This window comes from Biomphalaria glabrata, chromosome 13, assembly GCF_947242115.1.
Source record: "Biomphalaria glabrata chromosome 13, xgBioGlab47.1, whole genome shotgun sequence".
Classification (NCBI taxonomy): domain Eukaryota; kingdom Metazoa; phylum Mollusca; class Gastropoda; family Planorbidae; genus Biomphalaria; species Biomphalaria glabrata.
Genome location: NC_074723.1, coordinates 35,523,095 through 35,549,884, shown reverse-complemented (window position 1 = coordinate 35,549,884; position 26,790 = coordinate 35,523,095). Strand labels below are relative to the sequence as shown.

The following is a 26,790-nucleotide window of genomic DNA, read 5'->3' as shown; positions in this document are numbered from 1 at the left end:
CCGTGTCACGGGTGGGTGAACACAGACTAGTCAACTTACCGACTCCCACCCAACTATCCTATATAAAGTCAAATCTTGGGGGGGGGGGGGGGGGACTGTAGATATGTATACTTTAAGACAATGACGGGGGGACGGTGTTGTAACAGGAACTAATCGTGACGGACAGGGCTATGCACTGGGAGTGTTTCTTAATAAAACTGTTTGACTTCATTGTAGGAGTCAGTACGTGACTTGGTATTCTTGACATGGAGCCTTATATATAAACGACTACTCTTTAAGTTATTATTCTTATTTGATGTGGATAAAAAAGATATACTTTTATTAATTCTAATAGGCAGGTAATGAAATGTAAACAAGTGATTGTGATGTGTAGTTATAAGCTCATTATTTAGGTCAATTTGTTGGAGCTATTTCTTACATTTCAAATTAATATAAAGGATTAACGTTATAGCTAACCTTTTACAGACCTTATTTTTTTACGTAAATATTCTTTTTTTTTTTCCTTTAATTTTATAACAGAGACAAATGAAAATATATATCTACACAAACAAAAAAATAATAGTTTGTATTGTAATGTGGTACATGTTTCGGTTCTTCCTTAAGAATAAGAATAGAAGATTATTAAATCCTAATCAAAACCTATCTCAGGATAGCGGAGGGCAGGGATCGAACCCGTGACCAACGAGGCATCACTCCAATGCGCATACCACACGATCCGGTTCCCTTGTTTAGAATGTTTTTGTTTTTTTAGTGACATTTTAAAAAAAGAAAACATTCAGCGTGTGTTTCGTTCTTAAAATTAAATTTGTTTAAAGTTGATTTAAGTCATTTCCTTTAAAATAAAACAAGCAAAATATTTTTAAACTACTAAAAAAAACAACACCTTATTTATAAAGAAGAACTCCACATGTATAGCCATATCTCTCAATAACTAATAAACAAGCAAAATGTTTTTTAAAAATACTTTTAAAAAAACAAAGCTTATCTATACCGAAGAACTCCACATTTACAGCCATATCTCTCAATAAGTAATAAACAAGCAAAATATTTTTAAAATATTTTAAAACAAAAAAAAAAGCTTATCTATACAGAAGAACTCCACATTTACAACCATATCTCTCATAATAATTTATAATCTAATAATTTATTTCCCTTTTTCGACATAAAAAATATTTTTTTAGATCATTTTTTATTGATTCATGTTTGTTAGCTACACTGAACAATTGTATAACGTTTTTACTTGATCCGAGACTGGGAAGTGGGAAAAATAACGAGTACAAAAAGTGTACCAGACAGACAGACAAACAGACAGACAGAAAAACAGACAGACAGACATACAAACAGACAAACAGACAGATAAACAGACGGACAGACAGACAGACATACATACAGACAGACAGACAGATAAACAGACAGACAGACAGACAGACAAACAGACAGACAGACAAACAGAAAGACAGACAGACAGACTGAGTTGATAAAGCTTTGTAAAAATTCATTCAACGCCGGGGGCGTCACAGACATAAATGTAACAATCATTGAAACATAAGAATCATTGTAAACGTTATTCTTAAGCGATCAGATCTCCACAGCGCTATATTTGATCTACTTAAAGTGCACGCTGTGATTCAAAAGTCTACACAGGATATACAGAAAAAGAAAAAATTTAACATTTTAAAAAGTTGTTTTTTTTTAAACACAATTCCTCCTATATGACGCAGGTGACTTTTAGTTAAGTTTTGCTAATTATAACTATTGAATGATAGATTGGTTTGTAAAAATCAAAAATCTTTACCCCGTCCCAATTCCCACCCCCCATCCGAAAAAAACAAAAAAACATCTTCCTTATGCGAAAATATAAATCTACTAGAGCAGGGGTTCTCAACCTGTGGGTCGGGACCCCTTGAGGGGTCGATTGACGATTTGTCAGGGGTCGCCTAAGACCATCGAAAATATTGTATTTAGTGTATTCTTCTATTGCTGTATATGTTATTGGGGGGGGGGGGAAGGGTCGCGGCGGAGTGGGGGATAGTAAAAAGGGGTCGCCGAGCTTAAAAAGGTTGAGAACCGCTGTACTAGAGATTATTTCGAATCTGTTCCAAACGACATATAAGTAGAACGTAAAAATAATGCTTTTTAAAAAACAAAGCTTGTCCGATGTTTTATTATAATTAATTTAAAATCAATTAGTTTAGAACAGTCATGTAAATAAATGTGTAATAGATCTAGACCAGCAACAATAAATCTGTGCGATTGGAAATATTTGGACCAATTATTTTTTGTTTAGCGCTATTTCATGCTTTTTAGCTTTCTCCATACGCTATGATTCTAGCATTTATCTGGACCAGTTGGGATAATGTGAGGGGGGGGGGAGAGAAATGGATATCGGTCGAATTTTATCGTACTCGCTTTTTAAAAGCATTTACAAAAAAAAAAAGGGGGGGGGGACGACCTAATTAGCTATGATGTAAACAAACTGTTAAATTTCTAGGAAAATCGCTAGAGCCTTTTTCAACCCTCAGAGTTGTTTGCTAGCTGAAAAAAAAGGAATTTAAAACACATACATTTAAAAGAGGGTCATGGGAAATGAAAGTGCAGATAAGCTATCAAAGGCAGGTTCATCTATGGAACAACCAGATAGACCTGTTAACTACCTCACCCTAAGGTCAATGTTAGTCAACAATCACAAAGAGGAGTGGCTCAACCAATGGGCATCAGGAAACACAGGCAGAGCCATGTACAGAGAAATGAAACTGCTTAACAAACTGGACAGTATTAACTTCCTCCGCCGCAAAGAACAATCTACAACCTTCCAACTAAGGACAGGGCACACACCTCTGATAAATTACCATCTCAATAAAATAAATCCCACATAACTTCCCCTTTGTAGACAATCTAATCCCACTTATGAAACCGTAAACCAATGATGCTCAACCTAATTCGTCCTGCGGGCCATTTTAACTTTAGAAACGCGAGTCGTGGGCCACATCAACAAAAAGGTAAATAGAAATTGAAATCAAAATTCACCTGAAACGATTTGAAACTATTGGATCTAGTACTTACATTAATTAATGGGATAGTTAAAGTCTATCATTTTTTTACGCGTCTTAAAATGGTTTCATTTCTCTACTTTAAACGTGAGCAACATTGTAACTACTTTTACCACCTACTTATTTTCTTGTCTCTCTTCGGTAAATATTTTCATCCGTCCTCCAATCTCTAGGGTGTAGTTTAACCAATCTTTTAGACGCGGCTCAAACCAAGAAGTCCTTCATATTTGTTTTATAATGCCGCTGTAGATGTTGTTGTTTTTGAAACAGACAGACTTTCTTTACAAAACAAATATGTCGGCTTATTATCATGTTCCACAAAAAAGATCCATTTCCTTTTCAGGGTACATTCTACATTCAGAGTTCCATTTCATACTTTCATAATCGCACACTCGTTAAAGGTCATGTATAAATCTATCACAAAAAAGCGAGGGCCCTAACGAAGGTAAAAATACCTATACAACTATTTTAAAGGGGGAAGATTATCTACTTTTTGTGCCGACGTTTCGGCGGGACGGATGGAACCACATCGTTGGTCCGGTTCTGGCACTCGGGCCGTACTTTGGGCATCACTGCCGTAAACCATTTCCTTTTTGAATGCCCCCTCCTAATCCACCTTAGGCAGACCCTACTACCACTACAGCCCAACATAACCAACACCCTGTACGGCAGTGCTGAACAACTGAAGAGAACAGCACACTATTTTCCCTTGACACAGTCTGCAAAAGAGCTGACAGCTCAGCAGCAAAAAGCTGGCTAGAGGAAGAAGAAAAGAGGTTTTTTGTTGTTTTTTCATTGCCCAAACTATATTCTACTTTAACCATGTCCTATTTGAGAGTAGAGTCTAGTAGAAAAATCCAAACAGCCCTACTTATAGGCCAACAGCCTTGCGACAAAAGTATAACACATAAATGTAATTTTACTTTCATTAAGACAAAGACAAATGGAGAAAGATGCTCGTCAGATCATGTGTGTTGCCCTAAGGGTTCATCAGATAGGTAAAGGTTGTGAAATTCGTTGAATAAATATAGCAGGTAGAACATGACAGTAGCACTGTAGTACAGTAGTTGTTTTTTTTTTTTTTGTTTGTTTTTGTAGGGACCTGATTGGTCAAGTCACATGTTGGCCTGGTACCTGGTCGCCGCTAGGCGATGGTGCCGGTTCGAAGGTCCGTGATTCGAGTCTCCGTAGAGCTTTTCTATGTTTCATCAGACTGTCTCCATCTTCAGTTCTCTACAATAATTGTACCAGACTGTTGCGATGATATGCTCCTTCTTCCCTAGTGCTATTAGAGCATTGAACAGCCTGAGTCAGCCAGGAAAACCAATGACTCGGCAGAATTTAAGTCATTAGTTAACATACATCACTAGATGCATGACGCGTAGGACGTAATCATCTTCATTTTTGAAGTAACGTCTGTATTTAATAAGATAAGATAAGATATGCTTTATTAGGTGAGTACGGGACCAGTGATTAACCCTTTAGACGCGCGCGGAAGATTAGCCTCACTCTAAACTCTGTAATTCTATTTTGTATGTACTCTTGTTTAAAAAAAACAATATATGACACATTGGTAGTTTGGGGTTAAACACTTGACATTCCAATTCAAGCTATGTTTTATTAAATTTAATATAGATTTGAAACTTTTAATATTTTGTATAAATAATGAATATTTTAATATCTTGATAGAATATTGAAAGAAGTCTCTACAGATTATAAAATATGTAGTTCTTTTCTCTCTCTGTCTCTCTCTCTCTCCGTTGTCCCTCTCTCCACATTCTCTCCTTCTCTCGTTATCTAACTCCCTCTTTCTACCTTCTCTCTCTCACTCTCTCTCGTTCTCTATCTAACTCCCTCTTTCTACCTTCCTTATCGCTCTCTCTCGTTCTCTATCTAACTCCCTCTTTCTACCTTCTCTCTCTCACTCTCTCTCGTTCTCTATCTAACTCCCTCTTTCTACCTTCTCTCTCGCACTCTCTCGTTCTCTATCTAACTGCCTCTTTCTACCTTCTCTCTCTCACTCTCTCTCGTTTTCTATCTAACTCCCTCTTTCTACCTTCTCTCTCTCACTCTCTCTCGTTCTCTATCTAACTCCCTCTTTCTACCTTCCTTCTCGCTCTCTCTCGTTCTCTATCTAACTCCCTCTTTCTACCCCCCCCCCCCCCCCAAATTCCCTTTCTTTCTCTTAATGTGTAGGGAGTAAGGTGAAAGTGTCACAGAATGATGTATCTTGCATGTGTCTGTGTGTCTGCGACTCTCTGGTATCCGGGGTACTTAAAGGTGACTGAGCGATTGTTTTTTAAGGCGGTTAAATAACTGAAAATTTGATAGTTTCATATCGTTTCAATCTTGCTTGATACTACCAAGTTTATTAATACCTTCGAATGCCACTTGTTTACTCTATTTTTATGCGTTATTTCTATAAAATGTAGTCAATCTAAACAGGATGGCTGCCTGGTCGTGCGGTTTGCGCGCTGGACTGTCGTTCGGATTTATCGAGGGTTCAAACCCTGCCCGCTCCCATCCCCCGTCGTCCTGCGGGAGGTTTGGACTAGGAAGTAAACTATCTTCAACTCTGAAGGAACATCCGAATTATGTAAAACATTTTACAAAACAGCCTTAGGCATAAGCAAACTAGGCCTAGGACCTCCGATTAGATGGGGCCTCGCACAGGACTGCAAAAAAAAAAAATAATGTTTTAGAGAAAAATTTGCGAAACATGGATAAAATTTCAAACATAGCAGAACCCTAAGCCTCTGTCTCTACTAGCCTAGCTGTAAGTCTCTACTATGATTCAAGGCTTATTCATGAATGTTTAGATCTACTTGTTAGACTGCATATGTTAGAAGTAGGGGTGCACCGGATAGTCCCTCCGGCTCCGGCTTCTGCCGAATACCCGGCATTTTTTACTATCCGGTGCTATTCGACTCCGGTCGGATACCACTACCGGATAGTAAAAAATACACCTAATTAATATGCATAAAGTGGACCTCGTTCCATTACTGTCTGTTATAGAATGTATTAATGCTTATATGAAAACAAAATAATGTGCTTAAAAATAGAGCCATTATGAATATGCACCAAACATCGTTTATTATAAAGACAAGGCATGTTAATAACTTAATATAAATAGAGATGAAACTTTACATCATAAATTTCTTCTATAGTTGATTTTCCTGATTTTCTTAGATCTATATAACAGTAGATCTAACCATAGATACCAATAATAGGCCTACAGACTACAATTAAATCTATGCTTCGCAACATTTAAGGCTCAGGCTATGAGTAGGTATAATAGATGTTCCTGCTGTTAATAAAATATCGTTTGCCGCAAATGGATTAATAAATATATGACCTACTACGCTTCAGATTCCAACTATTAACTAACAGCTATCAGTATTAAGCCCTTGAAACCAGAACCAGAAGCAGTCTTTGGACTTAAAATTACAAGTCTGATGACCAGTTGTTGGTCAGAAATTCTTGAACACATACATCCAACCACCATACAAGCCAGATGAGAGATTTACATTAATAACTAGTTAAATATATACTAACATATTTTACATTGACCCTCCAACACACAGCCTTTATGGTTGGTGGCCTCGTACATGCTACACAGATTAATTTTTTTTTATAAATACTGTTAAGCTTGAATAAATCAATCAGTAACAGAGTTTAAAACAATAAGGTATATAAAAGGAAAAAAAATAATACCAACAAATATAGGTATGTTATTTAACAGTGTCGTAAAATGCTCAGCAATACAAGCTATTTACAAGACACTTAGGTATTCGGCTCCGGCTCCGGCCCCGGCCGAATATCAAATTTTACTATCCGGTCATATCCGGCTCCGGCCGGATATCAAAAAGTACTATCCGGTGCACCCCTAGTTAGAAGACCATTTGTTAATTCCTTTTGGTGATCTTTCGAAATGTTATTTCTGGCCTCCTACCCTCTGATCGTCCATGAAGCACAGTCGTGCTATCGGCGCTTGGATTTGGGTGAAAAAATTGGTTTAAGACAGTACGAATATGTTTATAAACCTTACGGAACGCTAATTGAACGCTACGGAAATACGATATATTAATTAATTTATTTGCTGATAGATACAAGAAGGTTTTTAATTCATCGCGTATTAATTTACAGCGGCCCTCGAAAGGAGAAAAGGCGCTATTAGTTTTGTGTGGTCTGTCTGTCCTTCCATTCGTCCGTCCGTCCGTCCCGTTTAGATTTCGTAAACTAGAAAAGATAGTAAAAATTCGACATCATAATATTTTAGACCATTCAAAGTTCTGATGCAGTTTCTTCTTTTTTACAATTGTATTGCTAAGTTAAGTAAGTTCTGCCATATGAACTACTATATTTACCAAAAAATGTTTACCTTTTTTTAAAGAGAAAAAATCTATTTAATATGCATATAAGTGGAACGTAATTAGTAAATAGCTTTTTATGTTATCGCGTGAACTGCAGCTGTCCACTTTGTAAAAAGTGCACTTAACTATTTTCTGCTACGGAAATGTTTTTCATTCTTGAGGATTTGAATATAAGAGATTGACCCTTTACAAAAAAAATTAGATCAATAAGATAATCATAATAAGACATCAGTTAGGCCAGATTCACATCTAACTTCACATTCACTTTCACCTATCCCATGGTCTGCTGGACCGCTGGGGCACCACACAGGATCTGTCAACCTTCTTTCTCCATTCTTCTCTGTCACTTACCTTTGATAGAATTTCATTCTGATGTTCTTTCTGAAAATATTGAAACCTGACTTTTTACCTGCCTGGGTGGACCACATCGGGGTCCGATTCTGAGTTTGTGTTTCCACACAGGCTTTCTTTGTAACCTTGTTTTTTTTTCTATTTCATGTGTGGTCAGCCATTTTACTTTGCCTACGGCCTCCAATTACTTAAAGCCGGCCCTAATCTTAATTGTCAACTGATATATTAACAGGCCCATGTCATGATGATAAAAAAGAAGTAACGTTAGCCCTGTCAGACCATGCGATCTGTAGGGCAGATGATGGTAAGGTCATCTGTTTCTTTGGCCAACGGTTAACGAGGGTGTCATGAGCCAGCACAACGACCAACCGTCTTTACTTTCCCCAACCAAATTCAGGTACCCATTAGAGTTGGGCGCCCTACATATCCCGAAATTCAAAACCTCAGTCTTCACAGAGTTTCGAAACCAGGACTCCAGGTTCGGAAGCCAAGCACTTAACCACTCAGCCACTGCTCATCTAAATCGCCTTTATTAACAGGCCTAATTCATGCTAATCTTGTCTTTAACAAGACCAAGTCATTATAATCTTGTTTTGATCAACAGATCTTGCCATAAAGAACGCGGCATGATATGTCAAGAGTTTGTATTGATAACTCTATCTATCTTCGCTTTGCCTTGCGTTATACTTAACACCAGCACTAGTGTTTTGTATTGACGTTATATAATAGGTAACACAATATAGCAGAGAGTTGGGAACAGGATATATCCACATGTAAGGTATCTAGCTCTTCCTGGTCCGTGTGCGACTTTTAGAGGCCCTAGAGTTTTATTATCTAAGTAGCTTTAAAGCAGCGAATGGGTTTTACATAGTTACGCTGGAAGTTTATGGTGTTTATAAATTCTGTTGATAACATTTGCAGTAAATGTGGTAGATAACATTTGGAATAAAAAGCTGATAATATTGGTTTGAAGATTATTTATAAACATTGTGAAATAAAGTGTTGATAATGTTTGAAATACAATGTTAACATTATTGGAAAGAAGTAAGTTGATTAATTTTTTAAAAGTCTGTTGATAACATCGGAATAAAGTGTTGATAACATAGGAATAAAGTGTTGATAACATCGGAATAAAGTGTTGATAACATCGGAATAAAGTGTTGATAACATCGGAATAAAGTGTTGATAACATCGGAATAAAGTGTTGATAACATCGGAATAAAGTGTTGATAACATAGGAATAAAGTGTTGATAACATCGGAATAAAGTGTTGATAACATAGGAATAAAGTGTTGATAACATAGGAATAAAGTGTTGATAACATAGGAATAAAGTGTTGATAACATAGGAATAAAGTGTTGATAACATCGGAATAAAGTGTTGATAACATCGGAATAAAGTGTTGATAACATCGGAATAAAGTGTTGATAACATAGGAATAAAGTGTTGATAACATCGGAATAAAGTGTTGATAACATCGGAATAAAGTGTTGATAACATAGGAATAAAGTGTTGATAACATCGAAATAAAGTGTTGATAATATCGGAATAAAGTGTTGATAACATCGGAATAAAGTGTTGATAACATAGGAATAAAGTGTTGATAACATAGGAATAAAGTGTTGATAACATCGGAATAAAGTGTTGATAACATCGGAATAAAGTGTTGATAACATAACTTTTCGTTGTGATGTCGCCTATCTGTCTTGTAGTTAGTGTTGCCTGTCTGACTTCGACAGAATTACTCTGGAGATGTCTGGGTTTCTTGTGCGGGTGTATTCACTGTGACTAACCACTAAGACACACACACAAAGGTAACAAGTGAAGAAGATCAGTCCAAAAACCCGTTGAACAATGTAGATCAGTGATGCCCAACCAGATTCGACCTGCGTGCCATTTTAATTTCTGACACTCGTGTCGCGGGCCACATGACCGGAAATGTACAAAAACGAAATGAAATTTACCTGAACCAATTTTATTAGAAACTTGTGGGTCTAGTAGTTACATTAATTAATGGGATCGGAAGTTTATCTCCATTTTTTACGCGTCTGAAACTGGCTTCATTTCTCTGCTTGAAATGTGAGCAACATTGTAGCTAGCTTTACCAACGACTTATTTTCTTGTCTCTTTTTTGTTAATTTTCCCATTGATCCTCCAATCTCTAGACGTAGTTTAACAATCGCGTCCTATTTGTTTTATAATGCTGTTTATATGTTGTTGTTTTTAAAAACAGCCACTGTTTACAAAACAAATATGTTGGCTGGTTTTCATGTTGCACAAAAAGGTAAAGATACGTTCAAATTTTCCTGGTAGTCTCTAAATTCAGAATTCACTTTTAGTTTCTTCGGCTCTACCCTTTCATAAACGTACACACGTTCAATATCATGGTACCAGTCCATCAGAGAAAAGTAGGGGCCCCAACTTAGATAAAGCAACATTTTTCAACCTTTTTTTTTTTGTTTGGAATGGAAAGGGAATTTTTTTCAACTTGTACTGATGTTTCGGCGAGCCGGATGAAACCACACCGCGTGCAGAATCTGGCCTGCGGGCCGTATTTTGGGCATCACTGATGTAGATGATGAGTTTAATACAGCAAAAGGCCACAGTCGATGTCTCTGTCGATAAATGCGTCTTACGCATATGAAATCCTATCACCAACTGATTTTCTGTCTCTAAGTAGCCTCTAACCCACTAAGTCATAACGTCACTAGTCGCGTTCAAAGTCCGTCAATTATGGTGCGTCTCTATATAAACTAAAAATACTAACTGTCTAACATCGTATGTAAGGACACTTAAACTAGTACTAGATTTAATAATAAAGAAATTAAGTCTCGTGTTATTAATTGCACTGATCAAAGGTGCTAGGCGGGGAAAATGTGTTGTGGTAGCCGCCCTATGTTGCCATTTTCTTAAACTCTGCACTCCGTTATGCTAGGAGTTCAAATAAGAAGTAGATAAATAAGTAGCAATGCCACTTGTACTTTATTGACTCGCTTTAATTACAAGAAATTCAGTAAATCTTTCTTAACATATTTCTTTACATTTATGATTGGATCTGTTTAAGTCTCTTCAGTAGGTCTGTTTCAAGCCACGTCTTAAAGCCACTGAATCTGTAAGCGTCTCAAGTAATTACGTCATCAGTATTTGAGGTGATTCTAACGGATAATGTGGTTTCATCATAACGACTAAGTCATAACAACTAGCACGAAATGTGATTACGTCATAGCAACCATACTGTCATTTGGTCGTGTGTATGTTGTGATCAACTCAGGCGCCATTTCTCCTCCACTTGAATAGAGGAAAGCTGCTGGCCGCAGATGCCCTCTGAAAGAAACGCTGCCTGGCTCTCACGTGGGTCGCGGGACACACATTTTGGCCAAAAAAGAGCCCTTATAATACACAAAAAAAAAAAAATAATGATCAACTCCCGTGGACAACGGATTTGTCTGCGATAAATGTTTCAAATATGCAGATCGCAACTGGGTTAGCGTAGTCATGTGAAAGACTGCACTCATCCTTAATCTTTGGAATTGTAGACAATGTCTTAAATATAACAAATTTTTTTCTTAATGGGTCTTTGGCCCAGTTCAAAATATGTACACTTTTTGCTTAACTTTATTTTCCTTCTACCAAGGAGGCGTCGCAGATTGATTCAGCTGACGGTCTGTACTAAGTGTGAGAATGGGTGGCCTACAATCGTAAAGTTATTTTAAGATCGATCAATCCATCTTTTTCTAGGCTTCCTTCTTGATTTATATCTTTGATGTACGCTATAATGGGTGGATGATATTTCGACATTGTTTCTTGGTAATTTAATAATTTTTTTGCCATAGTGACCGTGTATGTTCGTGTCTGCTTTTTTTCTATTGTTTAAGTGAAAAGTAGTTGACACAAGCAGGGGTAGACAAAGTATGAATAAAATCTGTCTTGATCACCAGAAAAACATCATACAAATAAGTGTTATGTAGAATCTAAAACTAGATTTATTACAGCATCTAGGCACCCACAAAAAAAATAATGTGAAATAATAAGCCATGCTCTTTTAGTAATTTAGATTGTCTTTAAATGAATTAAACCTATTTAGTTGTCAACAGTAATCTTTCAAAATGGCGACCTAGACAATATTTATTATGTCTCCCATACATTTCATTTTCTTGCGGCTTTGTTTTCTTTTTTACCTCCATTACATCGCCACCACCTTTCCTCATATAGCTTTATCTTCTTTTTCTCAGTGAATATACGTTATTGCTCAAGGAACGTAAATGGGATCTTACAAATCACAGTGTAGAATAGTAATATGTCATCAACCTTAAGTTTGACAACCCCCTATGCTGCAAGGAACACACACACACACACAAGCGCACATACACATAGATACGCATACACACACACATACACACAAGGATCCTTTGTTCACTTCATAAGCACTACATTCTCTAACTTCCTGATTCTGTCCCCCTTTTCTACAAAGTGTCGTGCTCTATAAACTGATCCATAAAACTGTAACGTCATTTAATCACTATACCTGTGTCGATCTGTTACATACTTGTACCAGTGCTTCCCAAACCGTGTTCCGCGAAACCCTAGTGTTCCGTGAGGCGTAAACAGGGGTTCTACGAACGAATAATTAACTAGCAGGCCACCGAGTAAACCAGTGTCTCTAATAATATAAGCAAAAGTGTGCCGCTAAATACTCATAATGTTCGTTAAAGAAAACGTTTGGGAACCACTGACTTAGCGCTACCTCATAATTAAATTGTTTTTTTTTTATTCGTATTTCCAAAATCTGTATTGAATCCTTTACTTCTAGACTTGGGTTAAATTGTCTCGGTGTTATGGAGTGTACACCTCTGCGCATGTGTGTGTGTTTCTATGGTGACGGTGAGAAGAAGCTAGCGATTATTCGGTTGCTATGCAGTGTGAATGATGAAAGAGAAGTGATATTGCGTAAGCTGTCTTGGGTAGGACTGAATCAGATGTCCTTTATGGTTCGAGATGACCGCATCCCTTTTATGAACCGTTTGACCAGGGAAAGGCTTTTATCCCGTGGTCAGGATTAGAAATGGGCTCTTCACCGACTCTTCTGTCTGGAGTCCCCCAGCGACTAGATGATCATTTAATCAAACCCGTTTGGTCGTGGGATACTGTCCCTTGAGCCAACAACACGGGTTTCCCCGACTCATGCAAGGCCGGAGGCCGAGCCCACGGGGGGGGGCCCTCCATATACCTATAATGTGACATCGCACTCGTGAGGGGACCATCACCACCCCGTATTGCCCCCGTTGGTGAATGAAGCGGTGGGGGGGTTTCGGACTGGTTGGCAGGCCTTTCTCACATCCCCACCACGTGCAGGTACACTCAGGTACACTCGCTAGAGCATACAGTGGTAGCTGACTGGGAGCCGTGTTCAATCCCGTTCTTAGCCTATCCACTTCCTCGGGCGGACGTTTCCACGGAGGTGCCACGCTAAGCCGACGGGAGCTGGAGTTCCTTTCGCCCCGAAGATAAAAGTAAATAGTGAAAGTGGGTTTACCCGTTAAGCAGATACATTCTTAGCAAATATAAATTAACATCAAAACGGGTTTACTCGATTTGTCACAATGTTTATTTCTTTAATTGAGATAAATTTAGCGATTTTTTTTTTATTTTTATTTTTGTGGCCTCCCGTTTGTGGGAGGGACATTAAACATACACTGCGGTCACCGCCATGATCCAAGAAAACATTTATGCCAAGTTTTATCAAGATTGGTGTATCAGTCTTCATTTACCCTATATGCAGGTCATACATACGCCTTACTTTCTGCTTTATATATTAGATGTTTAAATGGTTGTTATTGGTTGTTATTGTACTTTTATACCAAAAAAGATAAAAAAAAAAAAAAGTTTTTAATGACAATTCCTTCTTTATAAAACTAATACAATTTTTGTGGACAATTTAGGCCAATAGCTCGTTGTCACCTCACTGGTCCGACGTCCCACTAAACAGCCCAAAGGTTGTGACGTCACAGGACAGTGTTTAGGCCTTCTAGAACGATTGATCTCGGCCCAAATTTAATTTTAAAGAACTTTGAAATTTTGAAAACATCAAAACGGGAAAACCCAGAGTTTAGCCAATTATTTTCCCAAAGTTATACGTAACCTGTCAATTTTCAGGATACGTTAGAGCCGTTTTCGACATCCGTGTCGACACACCCAGGTTTTCGTTGTTGTTTTTTTATTCCGACCTTTTTTGAAAAATTTGCAAGCCGTGAAGAGGGAAAAACAAATTGAGATATTGAAAGCGGGATAACTCCTTTTCCCATTTTTACTTTAAATTTCCACAGTTCTCTACCCTTAACAATTTGATCATGTAGGATCATGCTCGATATCAACATGTCTTTCAATTGTTATTAACTTATTACAATAGCTCTATTCAAGTCAGAACTTCATGGAGGGGGAGGGTGGAGGGGGAGGGTGGACCCCCCGACGCTGATATGACAAACGGCTGTAACGATTTCTTCTAGAAATTAAACAGATGATGTATATGGTTGTGAATAAAAAATTACTAGCTCGTTGGCCACATGGGGAAAAGTCTAGTTTTACCATTATAATTTTTTTTTTAAGTAAAAAATGAATAAATGTTAATTTGGCTAGAGAACTAGGCCTAGATCTAGATACAACGGTTTTGAAAGAACTATCATGGGAATTTCTGATAGGAAGGCTTTATTAATTCAAGAGTTAAATAAAGTAATGTTCAGGAAAATTATGCTCATTATCTTCTAAATGCTCAGCATTGGAATATGAAAAGGTGTACTGGATCAATACATTCACTTAACCAGGATTCTTTCTCGGGAAGAAGAGGCAATGGGGCGGGTTAAAAATGTAACATTCATTAGTTATTAATCATAGACATAAATAAATATAGACTGGCCGATTAAAGAGTTTTATGAAACGAAAATTTGTGACAAGCAAATTTGTGTACTTTATTATACAGCATTTATGAGCAGTATAAAAGTTAAGTATTCATATCTATTTCAGCCGTAACCTATATAAGTATTACAATATTTTCACTAGTGTTTTTTTTAAATCTCTCAGCGTGAAGATCATGCCATTTTTTTATAATTCGGAAATCCGAATACAATAGATATACATGTTTTCAAGTTACATGAAGTTACTTCCTTTTTCCAGTCTATATTTATTTATGTCTATGTTATTAATCTTATCTTATATGATAGAGACGTTACTTTCAAAACAGAAGAGGATTAAGAGCAAAACAATCGCTCTATAAGTTGTATGAAAGGAAGTATCGTCTTTTTCTTTATTATTATTTTTTAATTTTTTAAATGTGTTTTCTTGTTTTTAAATGTAAATTACGGTGTTTGGCTTTCTTTTTCTCCCTGACAGAATTGAAGCACTTCTGTGATAGCGCCTACCGCCAACATTCAAATAGGATGCATATCACAACAGTCTAATCTAATAAAGTCTTGCGAACGCTTCAAGGAAAGAAACTTTTAAATGGCATCTAAATGTCAAGCTATTTTGGTACTCTGTGTTGTACTGTATTGCTTCTACCTCTCAGGTGAGGCAACTTAAACCTTCATACTAACAATTATTAAGTTAATAACCAAATTAAAAAAAAAAAAATTACTTTTACAAATATTGCAGGACCATGGGGCAGGTAATGTAAAGTTCCTCTATTTCTATGACCTATGGTTAACCAGGGTGTCACGTGGCCAGATCAAAGACCGTTACTTTGCCCAACTTATGTAGGGTGGATTCTAGGCTTAGGAAATCATTGGGATACAACCTCGAGAAGCTTAGTGTGGAGGCGAAGTGCTTTACCACTCGGCCAACACATCCCTAATATATATTATAGCTTTTATATAGCGCTACTTTCATGCTTATAGCATGCTCAGAGCGCTTTTGGTCCAATCTCATTTGTGGACCAGTGGGGGGGGGGTATCTAGGAGTTGGTTTTCCGTGCTGCCTTTAGGCGCTCAGTAAACACAACTCTGCCCGAGTCGGGTGTCGAACCTCGAGCCCCCTTCTAGGTAGCCAAGCCAAGCAAAGCTCAAGCGCACTTGGCCTCTCGACCAATGTGTAAATAATGAGCGTCGAATGACCTATTCAAAAGTCATTGGTTTAGGATTTCAAGAGAGTATGTTTTAGAGTTTGCACAGCTTATAAACAATAAGCCATATGCAATATCTACATTCAAAACTGACGTGTTAGTCTAAGCATTGCGTGGGTCAGACGATGTAAAAGGGAGCTATAATCTCGCCAGTACAACTATCTATCGTTTTAACTAACTATTCAGAATGTTGAGAACTTAACTAGAACTGGTTGGTCACACTAAAAATAACGCGTACTAATTGGAGCTGGTTGGGCGCTTTAAAAATCCGGGTACTAATTTGAGCTGGTTGGGCGCTTTAAAAATCCGGGTACTAATTGGAGCTGGTTGGGCGCATTAAAAATTTAGGGTACTAACTGGAGCTGGTTTGAGACCTTCGTTTTGGAATTCTTACTATCTATTTCTTGACCTGCGTTACCAGTTAGACCTGCGTATGTGCGTTACCAGTCAATCCTGCGTTACCTGTCAGGCCTGCAGCGGATTTGTTTTTGTGAGATAAAATGTTAATTTTTATGCAGTTTTTTAAATCCATCGATTTCTACGGCACATATTTCAAACCATAGCAAGCTCAGTATTCTTTTGAATCAATCTTATATGGACATGTGGGCTACAGCACATATTTCAAACCATAGCAAGCTCAGTATTCTTTTGAATCAATCTTATTTGGACATGTGGGGGGGGGGGGGGTTGTCATTGAAAGGCTTTCTGTGCTACCTTTGGTCGGTTACTGAGCACATCAGCTGAGTCAGGATTCGAACTGGAGCCCTTTAATTTGTAGAGCGGTGGTTCATTCCACTCATCAAGATGCTTCAACACTTAAGGAGGACATCGGTTTCGTAGCTGATACCTTTATTAGCAAGATTATCGACAACATTATACCTCCTTTTTGGACCAAATAAATTGTTACATTTAACGCAATTATACAAATACAAATATGTTTCAAAACAGGTGCGCTGCTGTGTTATCAATGTCTGGGCACTGAAGAGAACAGCCAATGTGAGGTGAACTATACAAAACTGGTCAACTCTTCCACGAACTACACACACTACAAAGACTATTTTCAAAATTGTTCTGAGTCCAAGTTCACCTGGGACAGATGCATGATCGAAACGTCGATTTCAAATGGTCAGTAGACTTATCTTGGGCGAGACTTCAAAAAAGCAAGTAACTAAACGAATGTTTCAAGTGGAAAACAATAAAAATATTTTCCTTTTTAAAAAAATATATTAAAAATACCTCCTTCGTACAACTGATAGAGAGATTGTGTTTCTCATAATAACTAATGAATTTTAGATTAAAAAACAATTTTCCCCCGAATGTATAGATAGATCCACTACACTGTATAATATTCCAGTGATAGACCTTTAGATGTAGTCCTGGTTAAGTGAATGTATAGATCGACTGCACTTTATAATATGCCAATGATAAGACTATAGATCTAGACTTAGAAGACCATGCGAAAATATTTCCTGAACATTCATTTACTAAACTGTTGAATCAATAATTGTCATATAGATTTATATTGTTTTAAGTTAGAAAATGGGAGCGGGTCCATGGAAAAATAAACAATATAGGTCCAGTAGCCTGGGAACAGTAAACAATAGGCCTATAGGTCCAATAGCCTGGGGACAGTAAACAATAGGCCTATAGGTCCAATAGCCTGGGAACAGTAAACAATATGCCTATAGGTCCAATAGCCTGGGAACGGTAAACAATAGGCCTATAGGTCCAATAGCCATGGAACAGTAAACAATAGGCCTATAGGTCCAATAGCCTGGGAACAGTAAACAATAGGCCTATAGGTCCAATAGCCTGGGAACAGCAAAAAAAAAAAAAAAAAAAAAAGGCCTATAGGTCCAATAGCCTGGGAACAGTAAACAATAGGCCTATAGGTCCAATAGCCTGGGAACAGTAAACAATAGGCCTATAGGTCCAATAGCCTGGGAACAGTAAAAAAAAATAGGCCTATAGTTCCAATAGCCTGGGAACAGTAAACAATAGACCTATAGGTCCAATAGCCTGGGAACAGTAAACAATAGGCCTATAGGTCCAATAGCCTGGGAACAGTAAACAATAGGCCTATAGGTCCAATAGCCTGGGAACAGTAAACAATAGGCCTATAGGTCCAATAGCCTGTGAACAGTAAACAATAGGCCTATAGGTCCAATAGCCTGGGAACAGTAAACAATAGGCCTATAGGTCCAATAGTCTGGGAACAAATCACTGAGCGAAGGTGATATTCTATTTTTCACGAACACGATAGTTCTTCTAATCTGTAGTTGAGTCTAGACCTAGATCTAGCTCTCTAGCCAAATCTAAATGTATTTCACAGTAGACAACAGTAACGAAGACTGTACCGACGATTCTACCTACGACTCCATACGACTCACTCACGACTCCATACGACTCACTCACGACTCCATACGACTCACTCACGACTCCATACGACTCACTCACGACTCCATACGACTCACTCATGACTCCATACGACTGACTTTCACATTAACTCTCTGGCTTATAAAGAGTCCCTAATCACTCCTCCAAAGTTGCACAAACACTGCTAGTATCATCTGGAACAACACGTGAGGACACGTCACATCCTGTCTTTATTTATACATGTAGATTCCAGAGAACACCCGCTGCAGTGTCATCTTGCCGGGGTCACAAGTTGTGACCTCTATCTGTCACTGGACATTGCTAGTACCTTCTGGAGCAACACGTCACATCCTGTCTTTGTTTATACATGTACATTCCAGAAAACACCCGCTGCAATGTCATCTCGCCGGGGTCACAAATAGTGACCTCTACCTGTCACTGGTCATTTGTAACAATATACTAGCTCCACCCTCGGCCCTTCCCCCATGAAGAGATATTGTAAAAAAAAGACTCATTGCCTTGGACCTAGACCAGTGAGTCGCAACCTCATTTTAGTTGTCGAGTACCCGTTGTGCATAGATTTCTTTGTGACCCGATCTCTGTGAGACTTAAGATCCTTCCTTAAGATCCTTCTTAGTCTGCTGAGCCACATTAAGCCTTCTCAAACAACAAAAAACAAGTAAATATCTTTTTTAATGATTTTTTTTTAACAAAGCTTAGTGTGTAATAGTATCAATTAGTTTCGATCATTCATGTGATTACATTTGTAATAGATCTAGAATAACAATAATAAATCTGTACGCTATGATCCTTCTTATATAATACAGACGTTACTTCAAAAAAAAAAAGATGATTCCATCACTTTACTGGACCAGTTGGGAAAGGAAAAGGGGATATCTGTGTGAATGTTACCGTGATTGCTTTTTAAATACATAAAAAAAACGATGTTTACTCAGGGCTTAAGCCTCCTAATGGGCCTATTCAACTAATACCATTTCATCTGTCAGGTACGATTCTTGCCCTCCTTTGATACCAAACACAGTCTTTACAGTACCAATAGTTAATTAACATTTTTTAAAAATTCATTCTTGTTTTGTAAGAGACAAAAAAAAATAATTGTGCAAAATTTCAACTTGATCCGAGATTTGGGTGGAGGAGAAATAACGTGTACAAACTTGGTACCAGACAGACAGAGTGATATAACCTTTGTAATAAACAAAAAACTATATACCAAAGTTACAACTATTTAAAAACAAATTTGATTAAAGATTTAGTTATGGCAATATTCTCTCCATCCGACAGCTGATCTTTGTCCTTCCTCCTTCATGGGTCACAGACAGGGCCGGTCTTACGCCCTGGTCACAGAAACATTGTTTGGAACAATTGTTCCCATATACAGATAAATCTTAAAAAGATAAGATAAGATGAGATAATTTTATTGATCCCAATCAAATGGTAATTCAGTTTGACTAGGAGTTATTTTTACTCTTACTAGAGCTCTATCTGAATTTGAAATAGAAAAATCTAAAGTCCCCTTTCTTTTGAAATTTCGATTCTTGTATTCACCCAGGATATACCTTACCGATAAAGTTAAAATAAGCACGCCTACGGCATGAGATTCGCTTTTCATGTATTTCGCTAAGACTGCGTAGGATTACTGGGATTAGGAGCAAAGAAACATGTGATTAAGATTAAGATTAAGAGGAGTCCTGGATTCGAATCTTGGGGAAGACTGGGATTTTGAATTTCGGGATTTTGGGGAGGCCCTTGAGTCCACCCACCGCTGATGGATACCTGAATTTAGTTGGGGAAAGTAAAGGCGGTTGGTCATTGTGTTAACATGACACCCTGCTTGTTAACCGTTGAGCTCAACATTATCAGCCCTATAGGTCGCAAGGTCTGAAAGGAGAACCACTATACAGATGAGTCTGTGTCCTCGTGTGTCCTCGTGTCTTTTTTTCGTGTGTCCTCGTTAGTCCTCGTGTGTGATCGTAAAATGATGAACTTGTTCTGATCACTGGCGGATCCAGGGGTGGGGCGGTAGGGGCGATAGCCCCCCCCCCACTCGGCCGACCCCCCCCCCCTTCGGGGGGGGGGGCGGACGAATTTTAGTATAGAAGTCACACAATTTGTATACGAATTTATTACTTATGTTAATAATATATACTAATTATTTATATTTCGAACTATTTTTAGATTATTTCGCCCCCCCCTCTAGTATGTTGGCCGATTTGGTGGGGTCGGGAGGGGGCGATAGCATCAATCCGCCCCCCCCCAACCATAAACTTTTGAGTGGGGGGGGGCGGTCCAATTTATTTGTAGAAATCACAGCTTGCTAAAAGAATCAATTAAATATCTATATGATTAAAACTTATTGATATTTTAACCGATCTCTATATTATGTCGTTCCCCTGTTGTGGGGGGGGGGGCGAAACCTCTACTGCCCTTCCCACCTAAACCCTTTGAGTGGGGGGGGCGGTCCTACTTTTAAGGAGAAATCATAGTTTGTGAGCAAGATTAGTTGAATTGATATATAAATTTGAAATTATGTCGCTCCCCTTCTGGTATCTTGGCCGATTCCGTGGGTAAGGGGGGGGGGCGATTGCATGTACTGCCCTCCCCGCTCTAGCCCTCTGAGTGGGGAGTGGTCCTATTTTTATAAAGGAATCATAGTTTGTGAACAAAAATAGTTGAATATCTATATAATTGATATGTGAAACCATTTGTATATTATGTCGCACCACACTCTAATCTCAAATTTTATGATTAGTAAATATAAAAGGAAAAAGGTGGGAGGGGCGATACATGCCATCTCCTTTCCCTTATCGGACAAAGCAATATTTTTTCTTTTTGTATTATAGTTAAGAAATTACAAAATGTAAAAAAAATGAAAATGCAAGAAAACGCTTTTAGCGTCGCGGCCCCGAACTCCACTGATTAATAATGAGCTGTAGATGTCAGGAGAATGCGTTTCTTCAGTGAAAAATGCATGAAAACGCTTTAAGCGTCGGGGCTTCGCCCCGAAATTCACTGATGAATAGTGAGCTGTAGATGTCAGGAGCAGGCATTTCTGCAGTGAAAAATGCAAGAAAACGCTTTTGGCGTCGGGGCTTCGCCCCGAACTCCACTGATGGATAAAGAGCTTTAGATGTCAGGAGAATGCGTTTCTGCAGTGAAGAATGCAAGAAAATACTGAGAAATACTGCTTATTATTATTATTATTATATATATATATATATAATATATATATATATATATATATATATGCTGTACGCACGTTTATGTATAGTTTTAGGGTTTCCTGGGCGTTAGGGTTAGGGTTTGGAAAAAAATCGCCCCCCCCACTCCAAAGTTCTGGATCCGCTAGTGGTTCTGATTCTTAAAGCCTCTGTGACGAACCTTTAAGCTGTTCCATACATACTTTGGCCTAAACTCAATTTTAGAACCCAGATTTCCCATAATGCACTATTATCGATCGAGGGAAAAGGGAAGGGGGGTATGTAAATAGGTCAATGCCAGTCCTGCAATTAAGGATAATAGCTGTAATTTACATGACAACGAAGACCCAGTTTCGACCTACATATATTGTCACATCTCACGCAGACTAAGACGCCGTCCGTCGGGGTTCTCATTACATCACAGTTTTATCAGAGGCGATGTGGCTGAGTGGTAAAGCGTTTGTCTTCCGAATCGGGGGGTAACGGTTTCAAATCCTGGTGAAGACTGGGATTTTTAATTTCCGAATCTTTGGGCGCCTCTCCGTGGAAAAGAAAATAAATACGCATTAAACTCGCGTATCAAGTGGCCAGCACAACGACCAAAACGCCTTTACTTTCTCCGACTGATGTCAATTACCCAATATATATGGATGGACTTACTCGCGTCCTAAAAATCCTTTATTCAAAAAACATGTCTCATTTTGGGATTTGAACCCGATACCTCTCGATTAGGAAGCCCGGCGACAGTTGTTATGGGGTATCACTGTCACATTCACATGTGTTCTTCAAAATGCTTGTGCAAAAGAGGTGCTAGATGTCACGGTGAAGGTGATCTTTGAAGATTAATCTTTAGTCTTGACTTGAATTGAAGAACTAATTTAATGGAAACAATTTTCTGATTTTCTGATAGGGAGAGAACAAACTGTAATAATAAATGGCTCTAAATCAACACCGATACAGTAAACTCAGGTGTACCTCAAGGAACAGTCTTGGGTCCACTACTATTTTTAATTTACATAAATGATTTACCAAATTGCATTAGTTCAGGAACAAAAGTCAGATTATTTGCAGACGATTGCATAATTTATAGAACAATAAAAACAACACAGGACACAGATATTTTACAAAGAGAATTAGATGAATTACAGAAATGGGAATCAAATTGGAGCATGTCTTTCCACCCAGAAAAATGTTAGTTGTTAAGAGTAACAAAAAAACTAAAACAAATTAATTCCACTTATCTTATTCATGGCAAACCAGTAACACAGACTAAAAACGCAAAATACCTAGGTGTTATAATAAATGAAAAACTGTCATGAAATCCACATATTGATGAAACTAAAAAAAAATCAAACAAAGCATTAGGATTTATTAAAAGAAATTTCTATAAATCAAATAAGAACATAAAACTAAAATGTTATTTAACCTTGGTTAGGCCAATAATAGAATATGCATCCTCCGTTTGGGACCCCTCAACTCAAGAAAACATTAAGAAACTGGAACAGACACAAAATAGAGCAGTGAGATTCATAACAAACGAATATTCACATTTGACTAGAGTAACACCCTTAGTAAAATCACTAAATTTAGAAAGCCTTCAGGACAGAAGGCTCAAAAGTAAAGTAGCAATCATACATAAAACACTGAACCATAATCTTCAAATACAAAAACAAAATTTAATAAAATACTCTGAAAGACACAAAGATAAAGGCACATTCCTCATCCCATATGCTAGGACAAATTTGTACAAACACTCCTTCTTCCCTAGTGCTATTAGAGCATGGAATGGATTGCCTGAGCTAGCCAGGAAAACCAGTGACTTGGCAGAATTTAAGTCATTGGTTAATATGCATGACTAAATGCATGACGCGTAGGACGTAATCATCTTCTTTTTTGAAGTAACGTCTGTATTATATAAGATAAGATAAGATAAACAATTATTTTTGTTGTCCTCAGGTAAAATCACGTTATTTCACAGAGGCTGTCACGACGGGAAAACGTTCACGCCAACCTTCAACGACACTAGGTTTTTCAACCTCAGCCCAAACAACTTGACCACCTGCGCACAGCTGAGCACGGTTGTCTGCTACTCGTTTTGTAACGAGGACTTCTGCAACGGGCCGGTGCCTCCGCCCATTAAGGTGTGCAACGTATCAGCTCTTGGCTACGGTGAGGAGTGCGCCGGACATCAAATATCTGCGTCTTTCATTACAAGCATGTTCGCCGCTATTACCGTGACCTTTATTTGCTACATATGGACCTGATTCTAAACTAAATCTAACATCTGCATCTATTTATTGTACTCATCTTTGGCAAAGGGCACGAATTAGGAATTTGTGCTAATGCGTCAAAAATCCAAATCAAAATCAAAATCATCTTTGGCACTTAAGGAAGTGGGCCTACATTTGGGTTATCAAGAGCAAGAGAACTGCTGTTATGTTTTGTATTTGAAAAAATATTTATATTAGTTTATAAACCGTTGACTAATTGTAAGTTTGATGAATGCTTTTTTTTTTCACCCTGTCAGTCTGTCTGTCTGGGTACAAATTTTGATCACGTTATTTCTCCTAATTCCCTTACTCATAATTATTCCTTTTTTTTCTAGCAAAACATGAATGAATACAAAAATTAACCAATTAGTCAATTAATTAGTGGTAATTAATCAATGTTGTTTGATATCAAAAGGATGAAATTAATCTTACAGAATTGATAAATATGTCTGTAAATGTAGAGTTTTTCCCCTCAGAAAAGCTTTCTTTTATGAAGTATTTTTTTTTATTTTGTTCATTTCAACAAAACTTATATCAACTCATTCAGTCTGTCTGTCTTTCTGTCTGTCTGCTAAAATTCGAACATGTTTTTTTGTTAATTTTCCATTCTCGGATCAGGTTTAAACTTTGCAGTTATTCACTGAACCAGACTAGACATGAACCATTAGTTAGTTCATTGATTGTTCGTGATTCATTATTTTGTTTTATATCGAAATAAGGGGAATAACTGCTACTTAATGAGAGAGGTGGATGTGTATATTACAGTATATGGATTTAATTCCCTTATTACGTTTTGACACGTTTTTTTTCTCCCACTTCCCATTCTCGGCTCAAGTTGAAACTTTGCACAATTATTCATAGTCGATGACAATACAGGAATCAATCCGAAAAAATAACCAATTAGCTAATCATTTAGTATTAATTAATTTATTTTGTTTTATATAGCAGAAAGGTAGCTAAGCCCTGCCATTTTCAGTAAATGGCAGTAATTAGTTGTTCCTTCCCTTAGAAAAGTTTTTTTTATACAATTTTCTCTTTTTTTCATTATTGCTAGATTTTTGTTAATACATTCCAACAATAAAATATGAAAGACCCACCTGTTTTTTGAACAATTGTATTATTTTACATAAGGGTGGGGGGTGTTGTTGTTTTTATATCGGGGAGCATACGGACTGATTGACGGTTTCTATTTGTACACCAGATACACCGAAAAAGCTTTTTATTTACGGATTAGCCTCCATGTATAAAAATCTCAAATAAGCATCATTTGTTATATCATTTTTATATCATTTCCTATATCATTTGTAAAAATAATTTTTTTTTCATATATGTTTCGTTTTTCTTTTGTGTATTATGTCCCTTTTTCTTGCCATTAATTACACCTGTATTAATGGACCTTATTCATCAAAACGAACGGTCACGTGATAATATTGATTTTAAAAAAACGGGGGGGGGAAACTGTCACGTGATAACCATTGTTGATTAAAATTGGATCGTAATTTGTACAGAAGAGATAGAAAATTACGTGGCTATTTTGTTTGTTTATGATTGGTGTGAATGATGGCTAATGAAGCTATTGTGAATTTCTTTTTTAATGTTCAATATTGCTTATCTTTACTCGGTTAACGACTTATTTGGAATGTATAGTTGGTTTTTTTAATGTATTTTGCAGAACTAACACATTAAAATGGAGACGCGGTGGCTGGGTGATAAAGCGCTTGGCTTCATAACCGGGTGTCCAGGGTTCAAATCTGAATGAAGACTGGGGTTTTGAGTTTCGGGATCCTTAGTGCCCCTCTGAGTCCTACCCACTCTAATAGACACCTGACATTTGTTTTGAGAAACGTAATGGTGATTGGTCGTTGTGCTGGCCACATGACATCCTCGTTACCCGTGGGGACACAGAAACAGATGACCTTTACATCATCTACAACTCAACCCTTAAACAAGACAAGGTATTGCATTGTATTATAGATTTCCATGATTAACTTAACAATGACACTGACGCTCGATTAAACTTCACTAACTTAATTAAGAAGAATTAAGCAATGATTTCAATAAATTATCAATGCGTAGTTGACATTCGTTTCAATTCTTCTTATTTAGCATTAGTTTAGTTACCTATTTGTTTTGATTTTTTTTTTAAATCCTCCATATTGAAAGTATTTTCTACTGCAGTCTCCTGCAATCTGCAGAGCTTAGAGAATTTGATTCTGCCTTGCTGAGAAGAGCACACAAATTATCACGTACCTTTTAAGATTAAAATACCTAGCTTAGCAACACTTTATTCTGACACCGGATACGCCAAAACAAAGCTATCTATTTATAGTTTTTCGGACATGTATAATATTCTTTGATTTGTTATGTTAGCAGCTGCAGGATTTACGTAAATGTAGTCTCATAATTTCGCTTTGTATCTTCAATTTGGGAAATGTATGTCAAATAGCTACAGAAAATTCATGTTATATTTCAACAACATAGCCTATTGAATATAATCTGAATGCAGAAAGAAAAAAGAGGCAGAGTTAATTATAATCACCAAGGGAAGATAAATGCATAGGAAAATATGTGACGGACCCATCAAGTGTCAATTTTTTTGTGTGTAAAGTTGTGTGTCTTGACACAAATAAAAATGTTGCCTTTCCTTTTGTGTTGTTAACATTGTGTCCGATTTTTCGTCTCCATTAATCTTACGTGTGAAAAAATAAAATAGGCTAATTAGCCTAAAGCTAATGTAAATCACACTTTGTATGCACTGTAAAGTTATATCAGTGCTGTTTTTAAGGAATACACGGCAGTGTATACATAACTAATTGAAATATATAATTCTAATAATAAAAGTATTTTGGTGAGCTAAAAGGTGGTCGACGTAACAGAGGCGCCCCACGGTAACGCTTCAAAGACCAGCTTAGGCGTCAACTTTCCTTGACTGACATAGAAGAGAGCACCTGGTTGCAGGCGGCCTCAGAACGAGACAGCTGGAGGTCTCTCACGAAGGCCGCGGGATACAAATTTGAGATCAAAAGAAAATCTGCTGCCGAG

At 37.5% G+C, this 26,790-nt stretch overlaps 1 protein-coding gene across 1 annotated transcript; it reads left to right on the top strand.

Annotated features, from left to right (window-relative positions):
• The first annotated feature begins 110 nt into the window (after positions 1-110).
• On the top strand, positions 111-25,198 carry LOC106074846 (uncharacterized). Its single transcript, XM_056008638.1, has 4 exons — positions 111-338; positions 15,158-15,332; positions 16,833-17,009; positions 23,435-25,198. Exons 2-4 carry the CDS (start codon positions 15,269-15,271, stop codon positions 23,740-23,742), a joined length of 549 nt encoding a protein of 182 aa, XP_055864613.1. The 5' UTR covers positions 111-338; positions 15,158-15,268; the 3' UTR covers positions 23,743-25,198.
• Positions 25,199-26,790: the final 1,592 nt, after the last annotated feature.

Excerpts from the sequence above, each read along its gene's own strand:
- LOC106074846 (XM_056008638.1), top strand. The coding sequence starts at position 15,269 with ATGGCATCTAAATGTCAAGCTATTTTGGTACTCTGTGTTGTACTGTAT. Across the intron at positions 15,333-16,832 it reads GTATTGCTTCTACCTCTCAG|GTGCGCTGCTGTGTTATCAA; the intron begins GTGAGGCAACTT and ends GTTTCAAAACAG. Across the intron at positions 17,010-23,434 it reads CGAAACGTCGATTTCAAATG|GTAAAATCACGTTATTTCAC; the intron begins GTCAGTAGACTT and ends TGTTGTCCTCAG.